At 37.5% G+C, this 21,670-nt stretch overlaps 2 protein-coding genes and 1 pseudogene across 2 annotated transcripts; all 3 read left to right on the top strand.

The window, feature by feature from the left end:
- Positions 1-1,198: 1,198 nt before the first annotated feature.
- On the top strand, positions 1,199-11,744 carry LOC122316872 (lariat debranching enzyme). The gene is made up of 13 exons (XM_043133701.1): positions 1,199-1,768; positions 1,887-2,044; positions 2,322-2,443; positions 2,740-2,933; positions 3,697-3,879; positions 3,967-4,085; positions 4,239-4,378; positions 5,376-5,495; positions 7,072-7,142; positions 9,589-9,906; positions 10,119-10,298; positions 10,373-10,538; positions 11,051-11,744. The coding sequence occupies exons 1-13, from the start codon at positions 1,646-1,648 to the stop codon at positions 11,464-11,466; spliced, it is 2,310 nt and encodes a 769-aa protein (XP_042989635.1). The 5' UTR covers positions 1,199-1,645; the 3' UTR covers positions 11,467-11,744.
- A 563-nt stretch (positions 11,745-12,307) lies between these two features.
- LOC122316902 lies at positions 12,308-15,102 on the top strand (annotated as a pseudogene).
- A 735-nt stretch (positions 15,103-15,837) lies between these two features.
- LOC122316903 (ribosome biogenesis regulatory protein homolog) lies at positions 15,838-19,539 on the top strand. The gene is made up of 8 exons (XM_043133746.1): positions 15,838-16,073; positions 16,382-16,532; positions 17,262-17,313; positions 17,420-17,548; positions 17,813-17,930; positions 18,718-18,901; positions 18,991-19,107; positions 19,218-19,539. The coding sequence occupies exons 1-8, from the start codon at positions 15,988-15,990 to the stop codon at positions 19,404-19,406; spliced, it is 1,026 nt and encodes a 341-aa protein (XP_042989680.1). The 5' UTR covers positions 15,838-15,987; the 3' UTR covers positions 19,407-19,539.
- Positions 19,540-21,670: the final 2,131 nt, after the last annotated feature.

Below are 21,670 nucleotides of genomic sequence, written 5' to 3'. Positions count from 1 at the left end.
CTGTCACCCTCACCGTCGCCAGCCCATAACCAAAAACAAGCCGTTCTCCACATCGGCTAGAATAGACGGAAAACCAGAAACAAAACCAGAGACCAAACGCACTGAAAGCTTATTTTCAGAGACAAACACCATAACCGAAACGAACAAAACCTCAAATAACTGCGTCACCCCCTCTCCGGCCTCCAACCAAGAGAGTCTCCACTGTGAGCAGCGTTCGAACTCCACCCCAGAAGATCTCCTTATCCCCCCTTGCACCTTAGCATGAATCCCGAAAATAACTCTGTTTTCCATGGTAAAACAGAGCACATTAGACCCCACGGAATTACATCCAAGCCTGCAAGCAAACCAATCACTTCTGACGGCAAACCGCCCGGACTCCGCCCACACCAGAGGTCCTCTATTTTCCACCATGCCCAACTACGTAGTTTAGATACGGTGGTCAAACTTACAAGACCTTCAGACCACACCATTCCACAGCCAAAACCGGAGTCGAACTCTCCTCCTCCACCGTGCAACCATCACACCGCCAACCGCGAGATTTATATTGGAGGATGACTTCGGGCTCCTTGACCTGGAGGTGGAACTTTCGACCACCATACCACCGCCAAACCAACACCTTATTGTAAACTGAAAAAACCAAAAGCAAAACAGAGAGAAGGAACCGGAAAAGGAAAACTAAAATAAACGAAAAACAGAGTTGGAGGGAGGGGAAGCCTAAGCTCCCACCTCCTTCGTACGAAAAACACTACCTGATTTTTAGAGAGATGGAAGAGCTTCTCTCTCTAGGGTTTTCTCTCATTTGATCTCATATAACCTTTATATTACATAAGTTATAACTTAATAATACTGTTGGTAGAAATAAACCCCCAGGCTGAGTCTAAGCCCAACAAAAGATATATATAGTATATATGAAAAATTGTTACTAAAACGACTTTGTTTTAATAATGAAATGTTTTTTTTTTTAAAACAAATTAACGCCAAAACAGCGTTATTTTGGAAGAGGTTTAAGTTTATGGCTCTCCGTAAACAGTTCTCTTATCTCTTTCACTCTCTCTACGACCTGCGCCATTGCCCCTATTGTAGTTGCTGCAAAGGCACGACATGCATCCTCTCTCTCTCTCTCTCTCTCTCTCTCTCTCTCTCTCTCTCTCTCTCTCTCTCTCTCTCTCTCTCTCTCTCTCTCTCTCTCTCTCTCTCTGGCGGCGCGGCGAGAATCCAACGACTTTGAGATGGTTTTGTAACTTTGTTTATTGTTGAGATGATTTTAAAACTTTGTTTAAATTCTTTTATATTTTTTCAAATGAGACAATCGTGGCTGGTGGTGGAGGGGTGCGGGCAGATGCGGGGTTTGCCACCCACTGCCCATGCGGGGTTGTGTTAGCTCCCCTACTTTGAGGCTATGGACGGCATCACCTGCTTCCGCCTTCCAAAGTCATAAACGGCATCCTCTAAAAAACCAAAAACTCTAAAAGAAACAAGTAATAAACTGCATGTCGTACAAGTAATAAACTTTTCCTGCACTGCACAAATCACGCCAAAATTGAATTTCAGTTCCCCAAACGCCCAAAAACTTTTGTTGCTTGAACGTTAAACCCAGATTTCTTTGCCCTCAACTTTCTCTGTCCAACGATTGGATTGCACAAAGATGAGGATAGCAGTAGAAGGTTGTATGCATGGCGACCTCGACACCGTCTATAAAACCCTACAGTACGCAGAAAAGAAACATGGTTTCAAAATAGACCTCCTCCTCTGCTGCGGCGACTTTCAGGTACTTTTCATTTTTCACCCCCCCCCCCCCAAAAAAAAAAAAAAAAACAAAAAACCAAAACTTTGAAGAAAATCCCGATTTTTATTTATTTATTTATTTTTTTCTGTTGGGGGATTAGGCTGTGAGGAATGAAGAGGATCTTGAGAGCCTAAACGTGCCAAGAAAGTACCGCTCCATGAACTCGTTTTGGAAGTACTATTCGGGTGAAGAGCTAGCTCCGTATCCTACTATCTTCATCGGCGGAAACCACGAGGCATCCAATTACTTGTGGGAATTGTGCGTCACTTTGGTATTTTGTTTCAGGGTGTTTATGGTTGGAGATTTAGAATAGTAGGTTCTATGCACTAATGTTGGCTCACTTATGGTCTTCTTTCATCAATCTAATAAAACCTAAGTACTGTCAGTTTTGTCCACTCTCAATAGTGTTAATTGAAATGACCTGGTTGGCAGTTATTGTGTTTCAACGGAATGAGGCTTTTCATATTATTTTCGTATCCTTGTTTTTTTTTTTTAACTTGATTCTGCATAAATTTGTTTTGGATGTTTTCCCTAGGTACTATGGAGGATGGGCAGCGCCTAATATATATTTTTTGGGATTTGCTGGAGTGGTCAAGTTCGGGAACATTCGCATTGGTGGACTTTCTGGAATTTACAACTCACGCAATTATTATTTAGGTTGGTTGACTTTTACTTGCCTGTTATGTAAACCATTATATAGTTTTGAAGTCTTGCTTATCGCTTGTGTTAATTTCTTTAAGTGGTCATGTTGTATCGTGATTGGTTTCATCTTTTTGGACATGACTTCTGGTTTATGTTAAGAATATTCATGGAACCAACCCAGTAAAAGTTAGCATATCGTCCCTGTCATTAATTGTTAAAACTCTAGGCGAGTGCTTGCCAAGGATCCTAAACCATGTTTGTGGCAATTATCCAACGGTATCAAACCATATATGGTTTTTTTTCCTGAGCAGGACACCATGAAAGGCCTCCTTATAATGAGAGTACAATCAGATCTGTGTATCATGTTCGTGAATATGATGTCCAAAAACTCATGCAAGTTGAGGAACCGGTTGATATTTTTCTTTCACATGATTGGCCTCTTGGCATCACTGATTATGGGAAGTGGGAGGAGCTTGTTCGACGCAAACCATATTTCAAGAAGGAGGTAATTATAATCATATTAAAATTATATCTATGTGGTATGTGTGCTATGGCTTTCATAGAATAGGCCTTAATAATTTACTGCTAAAAGATAGCATAGAAAATATTTTTGAATTTTTGTAAAGAATTTTTCAATCAGTGGTGTGAGAAAACATGGGTATTTCTCTAGCTCTTGCTCTCTACCTTTAGGCTGCTTTATTATCTGCACTGTTACAGTTCTGGGTGTATTTTTCACATCTCTGTAACGGCTCCAGTCTTGGTCATCGCTCAAGTGTATCTCCAAATAACATCCTTTTCTTTTGTACATTTAGAGTCATAAATTCCCATACTTTTTCCTAAAGTCCTACTTATAGGCATTGTCTTGAAGTAGCCTCATTTTGTTGCTTTTCAAATAAATACACGTACAAGTGCTTATTTAGTTTTAGGCTTGGGTGTGTTTCATATCATCTGTCTTCTTTAGAATTAAGCAATTTCTCCTTTAAGCAAACATATCTGTTCAATGGTGTTGACATTCTATATGGATTTTTTGATCGGTGACATTTTATATGGATTTTAAGTTGAATATATTGTTGTTTGGTGATGCGAACATTATACACCATAATTTATATGCATCGGCTCATCATGTTCTAGAATCTTTCATTTTTTCTTGTTCATCTTTGTTTTTTTATTAATTGGTTAGTTTCTATTGTATCTACGGAAGAATAAACCTGTCTTGAAAGAAGGAAGAATTTTTATGACTGCTTATGTGGTTGAAAAATGATCTTCAGATTCAAGAAAGGACTCTTGGAAGTGCAGCAGCTGCTCAACTTCTTGAAAAATTGAAACCACCTTATTGGTTTTCAGCTCATCTACACTGCAAATTTGCTGCCCTTGTTCAGCATGGGGAAGTTGGCCCACTGACAAAATTTCTTGCACTTGATAAATGTCTTCCTGGGCGCCCATTTTTACAGGTACTTAACATGGTGATAGTTTGTTTAAAGGGCCATTCTTATAGTTAACGCTGGAAGCTAAATTGGTGGCATTCATTGGACTCTTAGATACTTGAACTCGAATCAGAGCCTGGACCCTATGAGATCCAGTATGATGAAGAATGGCTAGCAATAACGAGGAGGTTTAACTCTATCTTTCCTTTGACCAGAAAACGTGCAAATCTTGGGTGTGTATTCTTGTACACTTATGAAAATGCTATTCATGACCATTATGATTTGTGTTGTCACTCCACACCTCCCCCCACCCTTCTTCTGTTTTCCCTGGTCATTTTGGCTCATCTCATTACATAAGAAGGTAGTTAATAGCTCTTTTCTTACAGGACTTTAGATCTTCAAAAGGAAGACTGTCATCAATGGGTCAGGAACAGGCTACAAGAAAGAGGGGCCAAACCTTTTGAGTTTGTTCAAACAGTTCCCTGTTACAATCCCTCTCAATCTGGTTCCAGTGGTTCCTTTTCTGGTATAATTATGAAATTATTAGCCCATTTCAAATATAAATTGCATCTTGCATTTTTAAATTTTGGATTGTATATATACATTCATCTAATGTGGCCCCTGGCTTAAAAAATAGTTATTTTTCGTATTCACTAACAGTATCTGAGCCATTATGTGTGACAATGTGAACTGAAACTGGAGGCAGGAGATGTGAAAGAGATACCTTCTTTTCTTTTTTTTTTGTTTTTAGTCTTTAGTTTTTTTTTTTTTTTTTTGGGGGGGGGGGGGGGGGGGGGGGGGGGGGGGGGGGGAGGTTTGCTGTTGGGTTTTAGTAGAGCTTTTTGTATGCTAACTCAGTGATGCTCATATGGAAATGATAATGAGGGGCCTTGCAAGCTAGATTTTTTAAAGGTTCAAATGCTCTGTCTTCTATAAAGTGAATTGTTATCTTGCCTAATATAGTCCTGCTTGTCTATAAATTGTCAAGAAGAATAACAATATGGAAGGGGATTTATACATAGTATGTACGCTACATTATTTATTTTAAGTGCAATGTATGTACATTACATAAACCTGTGTAATTATACAGTCTATTTGCATCTTCAATGCCTATGTTTAATTTTTTTTTTATTGATGTCCTTGTTGGCATGCCTTAATTATACTATCATTTATATTCTGCGAAGTGAGCAACTTGATTAATTTCTATGTAGTGTGTTTGGAGTTATTTTCTATATTTTTCTTATTCTTCGTTTTTGTTTAGTTTGAGGTAAACTAATTGTTAATGAGATTCATGCCTAGTATTTATTTGGATTGACTGTGAAGTTGTCTTCTCATTGTAGATTCTCTGCCACTGGTTTTGTTTCTTATGTTCAAGATGTTTTATGATTATTTTGTTTTCATTTTCATTTGTGTATTTTTCTTTGTTGGAATGGTTGTCACTTGTCAGCTGTTTCAGAAAGACATGGTTTGCAAGATTATGTTTACACTAAATACTAATATTTACCCTTTTGAATCCTTTGCAGGATACCCCAGGAATCCTCAAACAGAATCTTTCTTGCAGTTTCTAGAACTTCCTTATATTCTTGATAACATGTCAGAAGCCAAGGACCTATCCTACAGTCCTGCTTCCTTGCTTCAAAGCGGTAATCAATCATTCTCTGTAGTTGGTGGTGGAAATAACCAGCCTCTTTGACACAGACTATATAACTATAAGAAACCTAGGAAAATGACAAGTTATATAGACCAGAGAAATCTTGGAAAATTATTCAAATTTGTGTGCTCGCTTGTGCTTTTCTGCTATCTAGTTTAGTTGATCAAGTCTTAATTTTACATTTTCTTTATGTTGATACGCTGTTGATTTTGTTTATATTTTGAGTTCTCTTGGTTTTGAAGTCAAGTTTATTTTGATGAATTTACTAATTGAAGTTAAGTCCATATTGATGAATTTACTAATTTCTTGGATGTGAGCTGTACTCATGGTCCGTCTAAAGTCATTGTTACCACAATTATCATCACCATTGTAACTACTTCTCTAGTTTTCCAAAAAATATTTTTCCATCAAATGAGAAACTGAATGAATGCAGACCAAATCAGTAAATCCAGGAGTTTTGAAAATTTGAAAAAGGTTATTCAAACCATTAATCTGTATTTGCTTTTCCATCATTTTGAAAGTTCTAAGAATTATTCAAATCCTTCATTTGAACACAGCATAAGTGTTTATTTACTCTTTCAACTCGATGGAGACCAAATCAGTATCTAGGACTTGTTTTGGAAGTCAGTATCTAGGAGTTTTGAAGCTTTTCCGGCAAGGTATCTCCTTCTTTCCTAAAAGATGCTGGAGCTACCCTTTTTACTTTTATACTATTCCATTTTTTTCTCAATGGTTCTGAAAGCACTATAACCCAAATCTGATCTGGAACCTTCCATTAAAGTTGTAAAGAACTCCTAATCCTATGGTACGAGATTCAAGAATTTCTGCATGACTTTTGATTCTCTCTCTCTCTCTCTCTCTCTCTCTCTCTCTCTCTCTCTCTCTCTCTCTCTCTCTCTCTCTCTCTCTCTCTATAATACTGGTCTTATTTTCTAAAAATTTATGCAACAATATTTTTTGGATGTTAGTGCATTTAAAGGCTTCTCATGTTAGATATATTGCCTTCTTGTTGGCCACGCTTACGAGATTGTTGCTGAAACTGCTTACCCTTGTCTCCTATGGAAGTATTCCTGCAAGTAGCAGCTCTTAAAACTGGGTCAAAGTTGGGTGGGTCTGAGTGAAATCTCCTCAGGATTAGGGTGACATCCTAGCAGCTAGTTGATGTGAAATTGAAACTATTGTATGTTCGAAAGGTGAATTGTGAAGCCCATGCATTATTTCTTCTCTCCTCTCATCTGAAATTGAGGCTTTTTCTATCATTGATAGTGGCAAACCTGGCATGAGTGCCTTAGCCAGCTCCTCAATTTCCAAGTCTTTAGAAAAATGAGCGTTGTTTAAAATGTGTGATGCCTTCATAATATTTAATTTAGGCACAGTTGTCGCATATATTTTGATGTGGAGGTTTACAATTGTTTATCTGAACCAACCTTTTGAGTAGTTGCTAGTTAGTCTATTGGGCTGATGAGTCTTCTACCTTGTTTTTTTAGGCGCAGTTCCTAAAATTATTTATTACAACAGAGAAAAAAGAAGGGGACAGTTACTAAAATCATTTAACCATACCTGTGCAGGTTCTTTTGATGACAACAGTGAAGCCATTCCCATTGATGATGTAGATGAACTGGAAGAACTTGCAGAAGAAGTTGATGATGAGGAAACCTGAAAATGACAGACTTTGAAGCTTGCAAACATTAATCATCATCATCGGTCTTTATGCTGGTGACACTTACCATGTGTGAGCTTGGATGAGTGGTGCCCGTAGTTGCTCAACTTGCTTGTTAGGCAGGTATGTTGACTGGTTGATAATTTGATAAATGGTAAGTGATCTAAAGTTTGAATTATTTCTTCCAAACTGGCCTGCGAGATGGGGAACTCCATTGCGAAAATTACAAGTCGAGAGTGAAGCAGAGAAGGATTTTAACGTAAAGTAAACCTATGACCCTATGCTACAAATACCCGATGTTGAACTCGTATTTGCCCCGCAAACTTACTGTAACTGCTCGGACCGCTAGCTTTATACGCGTTCGGACTGCATTGTACTTTATTGAAAAGAAATGAAAATATTATTAAAAAGAAAACAAAAAACAAAGCGGGATTTTTTTTTTCTTTTCTTTTTTCTAATCAAGCATGCTTATCATATATATGAAAATATTACAAAGTGACAGGGGGAGGTTCCTTACCTCTATCAATATACAAAATACAAGTAGGTAGATTTTATAAGGGTATGCTACCAAAAATAAGGTTGGTTGCTGTATACTGCACTGCCACGTATCGATTTTGGGATTGATGAATTTTTTTAATGCTCCAATCATTTTGATTTGTAGTACAGAAACACTGTCTTCAATAATTGGATTTATCTGCCAAATTGGAGCTTCGCCGTGTATGGCTGATATAATGAGTTAGGCATCGCCTTGCTGAATTGTTGAACCCTTTTTCAAGTGTTCTGCCATATTTACTGCAAGTGATACTGCATAAGCTTTCGGCAATGACTGGATTTGTAGAATGACTTTTTGACGTCCAGATTTCCATAATGTTACCATTTGAGTCTCGACTTACAGTCAAAGACGTATAGAAAGAGTCCCTTACTGCTGCATCAAAGGATATACAAGTTTGATTTCTTGATGGGGATTGCCATTTCAGCATTTGTTGAGATTTCGATTTTTCTTTCCATGCCTGTAGATTTTCTTTGGAGAAGAAATCCAGTTGTTCTTTTGCCTTCTTTAGAGAAAAAATGGAGTGGTTGTGGACAATGTCATTCCGCATTCTCTAAATAAAATCTAACATTAAAACTGCAAAAATCTGGAAAGGATTTTTTTCCTGAGAACTTAATCCAAATCTAAGCTCTTGGTTGATGATAATCAATATCCACTCTTGCATTGAAACGAACGATTGGCAGTAAAGAGAGATTTAAAGGCCAACTGCTTTGGCTCCATAGACTCGTAATTGGGCATTCAATGAAAAGTTGGAGCGTTGTTTCTTCTTGTTCATTGCACAAGGGGCAGCTAGTAGAAAGGATATTTGGAATAAAACTCTTCAATCTTCCTCTAGTTGGAATTATATTCCAGATAATTTTCCGGACGAGTAACTATGGCGGTCATGAATTTTTAGCTTCCAGATTTTTCCCATAGATGGATGGACTAGGAAAAATTGGCAAAGGTATATTGGATAATTTTGCTGCAATATGGTAAGTTGTTTTGACAGTAAACTTTCCATTCTGGCTATTTATTCAAATCGGGCAGTCCATTCTTTGGCTGTTATAAGGCAATGGGATTATTTTTTGAATTTCCCTAATGCTATCTTGCTCGAAAAAAGTTAGCATTTTCAGAGCATTCGGTATATGGATTAAGATAAGAGACTCTGATGAAGAGGTTTCACCATTTTGGCTCACAGGTTTTGGCCTGAAATTTTCTAAAGTTGGGATCAGGGATCTGATCACACTTTGACCGATGGCACGTTAAGTCGGTAGTAATTTGTTGTTCAAAGCTAAGTAAATTAGATTATAGGTGCTTGCAATATGACTCGGTGATATTCTTCTACGAGATTCAGATCTCGCTATTCCCATCATAATCGGATTTTCAAGATTCTGAAACCAGCGTAATGCTAAAAAAAAAGTAAAATTTATCATTAAAAAAATTATTTTTTCATGTGTTTATTAAATTTATCAACTATTTTTAAAAAGGAGCGCGGCTTACACTGTCCGCAAATATCATAAAACTATCTCACGTCAACCAAGTCGGCGTCTTGGTTACAGAGCAAGAGTTCACAGCGACTTAATTAAGATCGTTTGTAGTTTGTAGCTATCGCGGATGCGACATTGGTGGAAATGGTAGAAAATCTCTGGAAGGACAAATTCAGCATTTTGTACGACCCACAGATATGGCGACATCTATATGAGAGACATTAAAATCATCTTAAATACTTGAAGAGAGATGAGAGATCATCTTCTGTACACTCTTACACTGGAATTCTACATAACATGAACTCATCTACCTGTCCTCCTGACATCACCAAACCACATTAATGCATCTTTAAATAGTGATATATGCATTGCATGGCCAGTTGGGTGGTCGCCTTCCACTCTCTATTAGATGTTTTCTAATAAGAAGAAAGAGACTGAAATATCACGCGTTTACAATTACTTACTGTCTGCTTCGACTCCCAGAAAAGCAAGGACCCTTATTATGGAGAGAAGACCAGTTGTTTTTTCTGTGCTACTCTTCATGGTTGTTCTGCACTCAGTTGCTGCTTCTCCTTCTACTTCTGCCAATCTCTTATTTAACTTCTATGCAGCTTCATGCCCTGCAGCTGAGTTTATGGTCAGAAACACAGTGAGATCAGCTTCTTCTGCCGACCCAACTGTCCCTGGGAAACTCCTTCGCTTGCTGTTCCACGATTGCTTCGTGGAGGTGAGTCCTTCTTGTTTAAATCTAACCTAGGATGTGCTCAGTAGGCAACTTCTAGGAATAATGCATTCTTTTAATATAATATTCAGACCATTTCTTTAGAATGGCCGATTTTCCAGATATGTAAAAAATAATAGTAGTAATCAGACTATTTCGATTAACCAGTCAAGACACTCAAGCCTCGCCATGTCTGGCCTGTTTGTCATGATTCGTAGGGTTGTGATGCATCTGTGCTGTTGCAAGGAAACGGGACAGAGCAAAGTGATCCAGCAAACAGATCTCTAGGAGGATTTTCTGTAATAGATTCGGCTAAAAGAGTGCTCGAAATCTTCTGTCCAGAAACTGTTTCTTGCGCTGATATTGTTGTTTTGGCTGCTAGAGATGCTGTTGAGATGGTAAAACCTCCCTCATCAAAATACTTCTTTACTTTTATTTCCCAATGTTCTTATTCATGAAAGCTTGGAAACAGGCTGGCGGACCAGTTATTCGGATTCCAACAGGAAGGAGAGATGGGATGGTTTCGGCAGCTTCAAATGTCAGGCCCAATATTGTTGACACGAGTTTCTCTGTGGATGAGATGATAAATCTCTTCTCTTCTAAAGGGATGTCCTTGGATGACCTTGTCACCCTTTCAGGTAATATTACAATAATAAGACAGAAAATTACCAGATCTTTCAGGGGAAATTTTCCAAAGCAGTTCATTTATTATTTTTAAGTTATGGCAAATGAGTAGGTTCATAGTTTTTCCGTTTTCAGTTCCGAATAGCTGAGAATTTGAGTCTTTTATCATATAGCTCATATGAATGAGATTTGACACGTATGTATGATTGAATCAATGCTGTATTTTAGAATGTTTTAGTTTTTCCCCGCGAGGTTGATACTTAAAAAGCGAATACTGCATATTGTAGGAAGTTGTTGGAAAACTCATAATCTGCAGGGGATATTGTAATATACAGTTGCATTTTCCACTATATTTACAACTACCAGCTCACTGCAAATGAAAATTTCCACCAGGTGCCAAGTCTTTTGGGCTAGTGCATATTGAAAACTGGATGCAGATACGTTTAGGTTGTCTTGCAATGTAGTTACTTATTATCACAAGCAATGACTGTGGTAGTAATGGATAGTGATGCTTTTGGCTCCGCAGGAGCTCACACCATTGGAACAGCTCATTGCAGTGCATTCAGTGATCGATTTCAAAAGGACTCCAAAGGGAAGCTCTCACTCATTGACACATCCCTTAACAGTACTTATGCAGATGAGCTAATCAAACAGTGCCCTGCAGATTCGAGCCCCTCTGTACTCATAAATAATGATCCCTATACATCCTTCATGTTTGACAACCAGTACTACCGAAATCTTTTATCCCATAGAGGGCTATTCCAATCAGATTCTGTTCTCTTCAACGATGAAAGAACCAGAAAACAAGTAGAGGATTTTGCAAATGACCAAGTTGGTTTTTTCGAGAGTTGGGGTCAGTCATTTTTTAAGCTTACTAGCACTGGAGTGAAAACAGGTGACGAAGGTGAAATTCGAAGATCTTGTTCAGCAACAAACATGTAAAAGACATCGATAATGTGCTTAATTAGTAGTAAGACGTCTTGTTTTGAGTTTTGAGTTGTAAGTCCTCTTGTTGATCATGTTCGTGTGTTTCTGCCTGAATTTCTTCTTGCTGTGTTTGGGAAGACAACAACATAGGTGAGGCTCATTTTTAAGAGAATCAAGTGTGGAGAGACTGAATATTGTCGGTCCTATCTATGGTTTGTAATTGTATAAATAATATCGCTTTTTTTTTTAAGTAAAAAATATTGAAGAGAGTGACTGCCTTTTGTGAGTGGAAACAATATCTCTCATGTCGTGTTCTGCTATATATGTTGAGTTGACAAAGTGACCACACTCCACGTCCAAGTTACCATATCCTAATCATGATTTCTTCCTCAAAGAACACAGATTCCTCACTTTTTAACCATTCTTAGACGGATGAGGGATTCGAGACAGATACACCATGATTCATAGCTACGCATTCCACTTCGGGCTACTGTTCCCACCCCACAATTGTCAAAAGAAGATTCTTTTCTTTTCAATTTTAATGTGTGATTATTGACCATTCTTCATTTGAGGAAGCCTGCCGAAAGAGTCTTGTTAGGCACAAGTAATTTGATGCATCAAATCGCGTACAACCAACATTTTTATTGAAAAGAAAAAATTAAAAAAAAAAATTAAAGGAAGAAAATGTCCTCTATCTCATAAAAACCATATTCATCTTTAATTTACACCGTTTCATTAAATGAATGCCTTATATATTAGTATTAGTGTGTGATTGGTGTGCAAACCTACTTACAAGAAAAAATTTTTATAAAAATTTCACGAGTTATTTTTACATTTATATATATATATATATATATATATATATATATATTTTAGTGATGTAATTGAATAAGCCATTTTTAAAATACAGGGAATAAGAGAATAAAAACGGAGTCTTCAACAGTGGTTCTCTTATTTTACTGCTATCAAATTGATTAATTACTGAGCTTCATTCTGTTGAAGTGGAAGTTTTTTGTTACTGGGTTGGATCGAATTAACATATTTGTATGCCTTTTGATAGTGGGTGTTGAAGAGGATTAAAACATAGGAGGGTGACAGAAGGATTTTTTGTGATTATTTATGAAGTGAAAATCGTAATGGTCGTTGCTAATGAATGAGACCATTACACTCTCATCGAGAACTCTGCGCGTGCTTTGTTCAAGGTTTTAGAAACCCATTGTCGGGCACTTAAATTAGGTGCCATCACTGACATCTACACCGCGAACAATATTCTAAGTTTGTATGCGAAATCCAGAGAGTTATGGTTTGCCCGCACGCTGTTCGAGGAAATGCCCTGCAGAGACACTGTTTCTTGGAATCCAATGATCGCTGGGTATGTAAATTGTGGGAACTTCGAGACTGCGTTCGAGATTCTAAGAACCATGAAGATATGTGGCTTTGATTTAGATGGGTATACATTTGGAAGCATACTCAAGGGGGTCGCTTCTGCTTATCGACTTGATATTGGGGAGCAAGTGCATTCGATGATAGTCAAGATGGGCTATGCTGCAAATGTTTATTCGGGTAGTGCACTTTTGGACATGTATGCGAAGTGCGGGAGAGTTGAGGATGCATATGTGGTGTTTCAGTGCATTCCGGAGCGTAACTCAGTTTCATGGAATGCGCTGATAGCTGGTTATGTGCTGGTGGGTGATCTGGGGACTGCATTCTGGCTGTTAGATTGTATGGAGCGGGAGCATGTGGAACTTGATGATGGCCCATTTGCTCCGCTTTTGACATTGCTTGATAATACTGAGTTTTACATGTTAGCAATGCAGATTCATGGTAAAATCATAAAACACGGGCGAGCATTTGACAACACTGTATGCAATGCCTTAATCACTTCATATTCAGAGTGTGGGTCCATAGAAGATGCCAAAAGAGTTTTTGATGGTGCTGTTGGCACTCGGGATTTGGTGACATGGAATTCCATGCTCGCTTCTTACCTCGTGCACAATAAAGAAGAACTTGCTCTTAAACTCTTCGTGGATATGCAATGGCTTGGGCTTGATCCAGACATCTATACTTACACTAGTATCATTAGTGCTTGCTTTGATGGAGCACATAAAAACCATGGGAAATCCTTGCATGGATTGGTAATAAAAATGGGACTGGAACAGTCAGTACCGATATCCAATGCATTAATAACCATGTATCTCAAATCAAATAACAGATCCATGGAAGAAGCATTACTCATTTTCAAAGCCATGGAGTCCAAGGACCGTGTTTCGTGGAATTCTATTTTGACTGGACTTTCGCAAATCGGCCTGAGTGAAGATGCCTTGAAATTCTTTGGGCACCTGAGATCTGTGGTAGAAGATATTGATCACTATACCTTTTCAGCTGTTCTTAGATCTTGCTCAGATATGGCAACCCTCCAATTGGGTCAACAGGTTCATGTCTTGGCACTTAAGTTGGGATTCAAGTCCAATGAATTTGTTGCAAGCTCATTGATCTTCATGCATTCCAAGTGTGGGATCATTGAAGATGCTAGAAAATCCTTTGAAGGCACCCCAAAAGGCAGCTCAATCACTTGGAATTCAATCATTTTTGGGTATGCACAACATGGGCAGGGAAACGTTGCACTTGGCCTCTTCTACCTAATGAAAGAGAGTAGGGTGAAACCTGATCATATAACATTTGTTGCGATCCTAAGTGCATGTAGCCATATTGGCTTGCTAGAGGAAGGATGCAGGTTTCTGAAATCTATGGAATCAGAATATGGGATTCCACCTTGAATGGAGCATTATGCCTGTGGAGTCGATCTATATGGGCGTGCTGGGTGTCTCAATGAGGCAAAAGCTTTGATCGAGGCAATGCCTTTTGAACCTGATGCAATGGTATGGAAGACTTTACTTGGCGCATATAGGATTTGTGGTGACATTGAATTAGCTACTCAGGTAGCAAGCCTTTTACTAGAGATAGAGCCGGAAGAGCACTGCACCTATGTTCTTCTCTCGAACATGTATGGGCGTCTCAGGCGGTGGGATGCAAAGGCTAGCGTGACCAGGCTTATGAGAGAAAAGGGGGTGAAAAAAGTCCCTGGTTGGAGTTGGATAGAAGTTCACAATGAGGTGCATGCTTTCAATGCAGAAGATCATTCCCACTCCCACTGTAAAGAGATATACCTTGCATTGGGTGGACTAATGGAGGAAATCAAGAGGTTGGATTTTGTTACTAGTTCAAAGGTTTTGATGCACGATGTTGATCGCGTGGATGAGTGTATTGATTCAACACTTTGTTTGGGTTAGTTGCTATAACTAATGGTAGACAATTTGTAGTTCGGAAGATACTAATTCGTGCTCTTATTTGGGAAAAAGATCATTCCAAGTCGAAGTTTTGGAGCTTAGAGTTCAACACTGGGAAACTTTTTTTGATGGCATACTCTGCAATAAAGTTACTCTTTTTTAACTTTTAGGAACATTAAAAAATTACTCTTATGCATAGCCCGTGGATCAGCGAATGGGGGGGTGCCTCACAATTAGTGTTCGGTCTTGTGAAGGATGCTTGGGTGGATGCCCATCTGTTATGATCATTTAGTCAACTGTTTTATTGACTGGTAGTGAAGATACATCAAATTATAAGAGAAGGAAGAAATTGTTGTTTGTTCTATGCTACTGATGTGAACATGGATTTTAGTATTAGGCGGCATCCCCTCTTAGCCGCCCGTAGCCAGCCCATATATGCTTTAGACCTTGATTCTCTGATTTATTTGTGGCTTCCTGTCTATTTGTAATTTGGATACTAAAACCAAGGAAAGCAAATGCCAAATGGTGAATTGTAAGAGTGATTCTACTCATCATCTCACCTTATATATTTTATATATTGTAATATTATTTTTTATTTTATTTTATTCTTGTTAAACTAATTAAGTTATTCTACTTATCATCCATATATAATCTATTTGTTATAATAAAAAAATGAAAAAAAATAATATATATGTGATCCATAGAAAGTAAAATTAGGCTGCATTTAGATACTGAGAGTATCTCAGGTACTCTCAACACTTCTCACTACTATTCATTACTTTATTATTACTTTTTACCTACTTTTATTACTATTCATTACTTTATTATTACTTTTTACATACTTTTATTACTATTCATTATTTTTTACCTATTTATTATTATTATTTATTAATTTATTATTATTTTTTACATATTTATTATTATTATTTATAATTCTTATCAACGCTCAAACCCACCCTTATTCTTTATTAAAAATTGGGGAAGAGTTTTGATTCTTGAAGGCAGGTTTGGAGGAGGCCCAGAAAACAACTAAACCCAATCCGGCTCACGGCCTGTAAAACCGCACTCATCATCTCCTTTCAAACCAGCCAATAAACCCTAGAAAGTAGCTACTCTCTCTCTCTCTCTCTCTTTACAGAGCCGCAGAAACTCTCTTGAGAACCTAGACTGTCTACCTTGTAGGGCTCTGAATTAGTTGCTGGGCTGTAGAGCTAAACCAAATAGCACGCCACGGAAGAAGCGGTCTGAGATGGAGACGTCGCAGTTCGAGATCGACCTTGGCAATCTCTTTGCCTTCAATCCTCATCACCAATTTTCCTCCCTACCTTCATCCAGGTTAGGCTTTAAGGAAAGAAGCTTCTCTATGCACAAGACGATATTGAAATGCAATCTATTACCTCGTGTTTTATTGCCTCAAATAACGTGTACATGGATATTAGGGGAAGTCATTTCACCCCGTGTCTATGTGGTGATAACCCTTTTGTCTTACATTTTTAGTGTTCTGCAAAGTTTTTTATTTTTCAGATCATCATTCTGCGTAGAACGTTGCGTCTTTGGTTTGAGTAGGGAATTTATGTATTTGTTTCTAACATTTTCAACCCGATTACACCTATAAAAAAAATTAATATTTTCAATCATCGTAGAGAGGAGTTAGTGAAGGAATGTCTACAGAAGGGCACTGAATTAGTTCAAGCCATTGCAAATACTCTGTTCAACTTACCTTCAACTGAGGACGTAGATGGTCCCCTGGTCAAGTTGCCCCCACCAACAACAAGACTGCCCAGAGAGAAGCCTGTGAGTTCATCCTTTTATTTATATATGTATCTCTATTTTGTCTTCCAGATATATATATTTCGTATATCCGTGCTGCATCTTTACCATGTAATCGATACTGTTTCTCTGCGTTCTCCGGTTGGGCTAAATGGAGAAACCTTAGATCATACTTTTTATTAATATGTAATGCATAGTTCATATATAATTAGGATTATGCCACTTTCCGTAGCGCTTAGTTTTTGTAGTTAGGCTCTTTTTTGTATACTTCTTGTGTACTTGGGTTTTGCCTATTTACGTGGATTAATAAAATCTCTTTTTTACCTATCAATATATATATATATATAAGTAGGATGGCTTATAACTGGCATTGTTGAACTTTCTACCTCGTTGGATTTCTGTTGCCAAAATACAATATTTGTTTTTTTATAAGTTGCCAAAATACAATACATTACAGTAGCTTCTGCAACTTGCTAGTTTGGGAACAAGTTTTTTTTGCTAACTATTTAGAGAGAGAGGTGGATATGGCACATGGTTTGGTTGGTTAGGAAGTTTCAAGACTGGTGAAAGAAACTATTTCTGAAACTTACAATATGATGAGGAGATGCATGTTCCTAGTAGAGGAATCTGTATTTGTTTATCTTCTCATTTTTTAGAACTAAATTGTACAGTGTGCCATACAGTTCCTAATTGGGTATACAGAATTAATACTTGATTGATTAATTGATTATCTCTAATACATTGTATTTTCAGCTTCCAAAGCCTAAACCTCCTACAAAATGGGAACTGTTTGCCAAAGCAAGAGGTTATTATCTTTATGATCTTTGGACTCTCAATACATTTATTAGATCTGATTTATCATGGGTAAGTTTTTGATGTCATTGGTTATGACTTTTTGAGATACCTTGCAGGTATAAAGAAGCGCAAAAAAGACAAGATATCATATGATGAGCCAACTGGTACTTGGAAACGTCGTTATGGATATGATCGGGCAAATGATGAGGAAAATATACCTATCATTGAGGCCAAGATAACTGATGGTAAATAATTCAACAAGACCTTACTGTGTTAAAGAATCCTTTGTTGCAATGAATAGCATTCTATTGGTACTTCTTCTTTTGTCTAAATGATGAAAATATTTACTACACTTATTTATAAGTAAAAAAATAAAAATTACCGTACTGAAAAATGATATCTAATTGTGATATCATAACTATAAAGCAAGAATCTTTATCCACTAATTTACAAGCATCAAATATCTCATCACATTCTTACGTTATGACATGGTAATCACCTTTTTGCAGAGCCAGGCGAGGATCCTTTTGCTAAAAGGCAAGCAGATAAAAAGAAACGTGTTGAAAAGCAAGATAAAAATCGGCTACAGAACTTGAAACAAGCGGCAAAAGTTGATGCTTTACCGAGGTTTGTGATTTATAAAGTTTCTGCAGATCGGAAAGTATAGATATTTTCTTAATCAGTACAAGCTATTGTAACCTTTAGCTAGGTGTTTCTCATATATACTTCCTGTGTACTTGGGCTTTGCCTATTTCTATGAATATAATTTCTTGGTTACCTATAAAAAAAAAATCAGTACAAGTAATTTCCTTTGATTTACCCCTTCTCACATGTTTTTTCCCTTTGCCGGAGGACTCTTCTAGACACTAATGGTGGTTTCACGTTTGCAATTTAAGAGTGAATCAATGATTATGCAATCTCCAAAGTTGATGATGTTTATTGTCTAGTTGTTCAGCCTTTTCAAGAAAATTTCTTTGACGAGTAGCTGAATTCTGGGTTGTTTTCTTGTAACATCACCATATCGGTTATCCACTGAACACCATAAGTTGTTTTCCCAACTATTCAAGAACAACTTACTGGACCTTGTGGAGTATCAATTTGAAAACCCTGTTTCTTGTCCCTTCTGATGGCCTAACCATCCTAATTGATTCTTCATCTTGACTTAGTCTGGACTATCCCAAGTTCTCATGAATCTAGTCATTGACAGTCCCCGAGTTCCTTCTCTTGCCCATAATATCTCATTGCCTTTTGGCTTTTGTCATCTTGACAATGCTTTTGGAGTAGTTCTTGGCTTAGTACTTTTTTTACTTCTTGGCTTAGCCTTGGTTACTTTGGTCAAATATATGTTGTGTTTTCTTATTATCTTTCCATTTCTTATATTGCAACACTGGACCTGAGAAAACTTTTTCTGCAGCCATGTCCAACTAGCTGCCACAGCGTTGCCTATAACAGGAACCCAGACTGCACCCAAGAAAGTCACTAAAGATGAACTAGTGAATGTAGCTGGAATAGCAGCAAGTGCAACAGCCAGTGGTGGGAAATTTGACAAGAAGTTGCCTGGAGAAAAGCCTGCACAACATAAAGGGAAATATCGCAAGGTTTGTTAATTTTACCTATGCAAATGATTCTCTGCTAAAAGTTGTACTCGGTAATGGAGTGGTTCAACATCCTCTATATATCCTTTCAGTTCCTACCTGTCGTGGAAGGAAAAGGCATAGTAGGCTCACAAGAGAAGGAGCAAACTGAGAAAGTTCTGAACAAGCTAATCTCTAAGAATTCCCACGACATACTCAACGTAGATAAGGTAATCTTTAGCCGTTCGGTTAATTTTCCCCTGGTAGTTAAATCTTCAACTTTGTTAGTCAAATGTAAGTTTTATGCTTATCATTTGGACTTAAAATGCTTGGGATCTAGGCGGTCACCATGTACAACGTGAAAAAAGAGAAGCGAAAGAACCAGAAAGGGAAGTCGTCAGCAACCTCAAGCAAGTTGAAACCAAATACAAAACCGCATCAGAAGTCCTCAAAGAAGGGATCTTCATCCTCAAAGAAGGGATCTTCATTTTCAAAGAAGGGATCTTCCAAGAAAACAAAGACAACATGAAAGTAATTGATTGTAACTCTGGAAAGCTTGTAGAGTAGTTTTGAGCCAGTCACTACAAGTTTTTTTATTGGGAACAAGTGTTTTCTGCAAAATTGTTTACTTTTTAGGAGAAAACGTTACATAATTTGCTCAATTGGCTGAGTCCTCTCTCTCTCTCTCTCTCTCTCTCTCTCTCTCTCTCTCTCTCTCTCTCTCTCTCTCTCTCTCTCTCTCTCATATACACGCACACATGCATGCTTGGCTCCTACTGTACCGCTACATTTTTAGATACTTTTACTCAGGTTATGTTCACTGAAATTCTGTCATTGGATACTGCGGAGGAATTTTATAGTGCTGCAAAAGAGCATCTTATCTGTACATGAGTGTTTCTATACCCTCAAGGAATATCAAGAGTGCTGCATCAAGATGCAGGTTTTTATACATTTTCAAATTCTGTTAGTGATAACCATTCGGAGCCTCAGTGCCTCTATTTAAATGGTATACGATCCTTCAAAGCACAACATGCCTCAGCTGGGCATGAAGGTTCCTGCTGGTGTGAGCTTTTGAAAAAAATTTGCTTAGGTTTTCTTCTTTTTTTCTTCTTCACAGCTCATTCGTCATTTTTCTCCATGATGTATTTATTTCTTAGTTTAATAGTAACATTTTTTTTATTCGGTTTTATAGAGGAGAAAAATTCAAGGCCGGACGGGTGGTTTTTATATTTTTACACCCACCAACGACGGTAAACCACGTAGGGGTTGCAGGTTGTGAAATTCTACACCTGCATGCATGATAAAAATGCGAATAATCCCTCCTTTGCGCAGCGATCTTCCCTCTTTCCCTACCTCGCAAAAAAAATTTCACATCAACTGAACACTTTCCCTCCCTCACACAGAAATTTTTCACATCAACTAAACACTTTCCCTCCCTCACACAGCGATTTTCTCTAGTTGGTTTAATGTGTTTTCCAGGTTTTTTATTTTTTTTATTATTTTTTTATTTTTAAAGGGATATGGTTCATTTGGAAGTTTGCATCGGACTGTCACTAACAATAGGTTTGTTTTACGTACAAACTTTCCAAGGAACACCATGGCAACCAACCCATAATTCAAGAAATAAAGAAACAAATCCATAATCACAAGTACAAACCAAAGGTATATATCGGATTAAAAAAAAAAAAATCGATTCCAACATCAACCATAAAACTTAAAACTGTAAAGAAAAATTGAGATTTCATAGAGAAAGAAATAGAGAGCATATGGTTCTTACAGTTTGATATTGTCGTATATTTCAAGCTTCTTTTGGTACCCGGTGGTTGGGTTTGCAATGTTGAAATTCATTTTCGATGGACTCGCCGCTATAGCTGCTAGTATGAAAAAAAGCCGCTACTCGCTCTTCCTTTACCGAGGGGCTCCTGTTGGAGATTTTAGGGCGTGGAGAAAAGAATTCTATATTTACACGTGTTTTTGAGTTATTTGTGCTATTTTTTAGTTGAAAATTTGTATTGTTTTTGCACTGGATTGTGTTTTTTTTTTTTTTTTTCTTTCCGGGTTATTTATTTTGCATCCATCCCTTGGCATACCAATATACCCATTTCATCCATCGTTGCATACCAGTTTCAATAAGCTAGCTTCATCCATTTTTTTCAATGGGGAGAGGAAATTGATTATAGGGAAAGGAAGGAGGGAAATGTGTTCAGTTGATGCGAAAAAAAATTTCGCGAGGGAGGGAAAGAGGAAATATCGCTGCTCAAGGGAGAGATTGTTATCGGTGATGTTTCTGGTCACATTTTATCATACATGCAGATGTAGTATGCTACAAGCTGCAACTCCTACGTGGCTTATGGTCATTAGTGAGTGTAAATGTAACAGCCCGCTATAAATTTAACGTTGAAATTTCTATAAATCTCGTGAAGACCCTATAAGTTTTCATGAATCTATTAATCGTATAGTTAATGTTATTACTCACTGTGGTATCAGGAGTGTGTTTTTTATTATTGGAGATAGTTAGAAAGTTTTATTTGGACACATGGAAAGATTTTAGCCACCTTACTCTTCTAAGTCTACTCCACATTTGGAAAATATCTTAAGCTGATTTTTATAAATATTATTGAATAGAATATTATGAGATAATCTTTTATAAATATTTTGGGTAGGAGAAAACTACACTCAACTCTCAACTCCAACCTTATCATCTTCCTTATCTCGTCCATAAGTATCTCCAGCCATCACCCACGAACTTATCTTCATTTACACGTTCCTTTAAAAGAATATTAAATACTTTCT

Source organism: Carya illinoinensis, chromosome 7, assembly GCF_018687715.1.
Source record: "Carya illinoinensis cultivar Pawnee chromosome 7, C.illinoinensisPawnee_v1, whole genome shotgun sequence".
Taxonomy (NCBI): Eukaryota; Viridiplantae; Streptophyta; class Magnoliopsida; order Fagales; family Juglandaceae; genus Carya; species Carya illinoinensis.
Note: the sequence above shows the minus strand (reverse complement) of the source record. Positions and strands in the feature narration are given on the sequence as shown.

What these genes read in the sequence shown, in the direction of transcription:
- LOC122316903 (XM_043133746.1), top strand. Translation starts at nt 15,988, where the DNA reads ATGGAGACGTCGCAGTTCGAGATCGACCTTGGCAATCTCTTTGCCTTC. An exon ending in GACTGCCCAGAGAGAAGCCT is followed by an intron (nt 16,533 to 17,261) that starts GTGAGTTCATCC and finishes TTGTATTTTCAG; the next exon opens with CTTCCAAAGCCTAAACCTCC. An exon ending in ATAAAGGGAAATATCGCAAG is followed by an intron (nt 18,902 to 18,990) that starts GTTTGTTAATTT and finishes ATATCCTTTCAG; the next exon opens with TTCCTACCTGTCGTGGAAGG.
- LOC122316872 (XM_043133701.1), top strand. Translation starts at nt 1,646, where the DNA reads ATGAGGATAGCAGTAGAAGGTTGTATGCATGGCGACCTCGACACCGTC. An exon ending in TCCAATTACTTGTGGGAATT is followed by an intron (nt 2,045 to 2,321) that starts GTGCGTCACTTT and finishes TGTTTTCCCTAG; the next exon opens with GTACTATGGAGGATGGGCAG. An exon ending in CTGGGCGCCCATTTTTACAG is followed by an intron (nt 3,880 to 3,966) that starts GTACTTAACATG and finishes TTGGACTCTTAG; the next exon opens with ATACTTGAACTCGAATCAGA.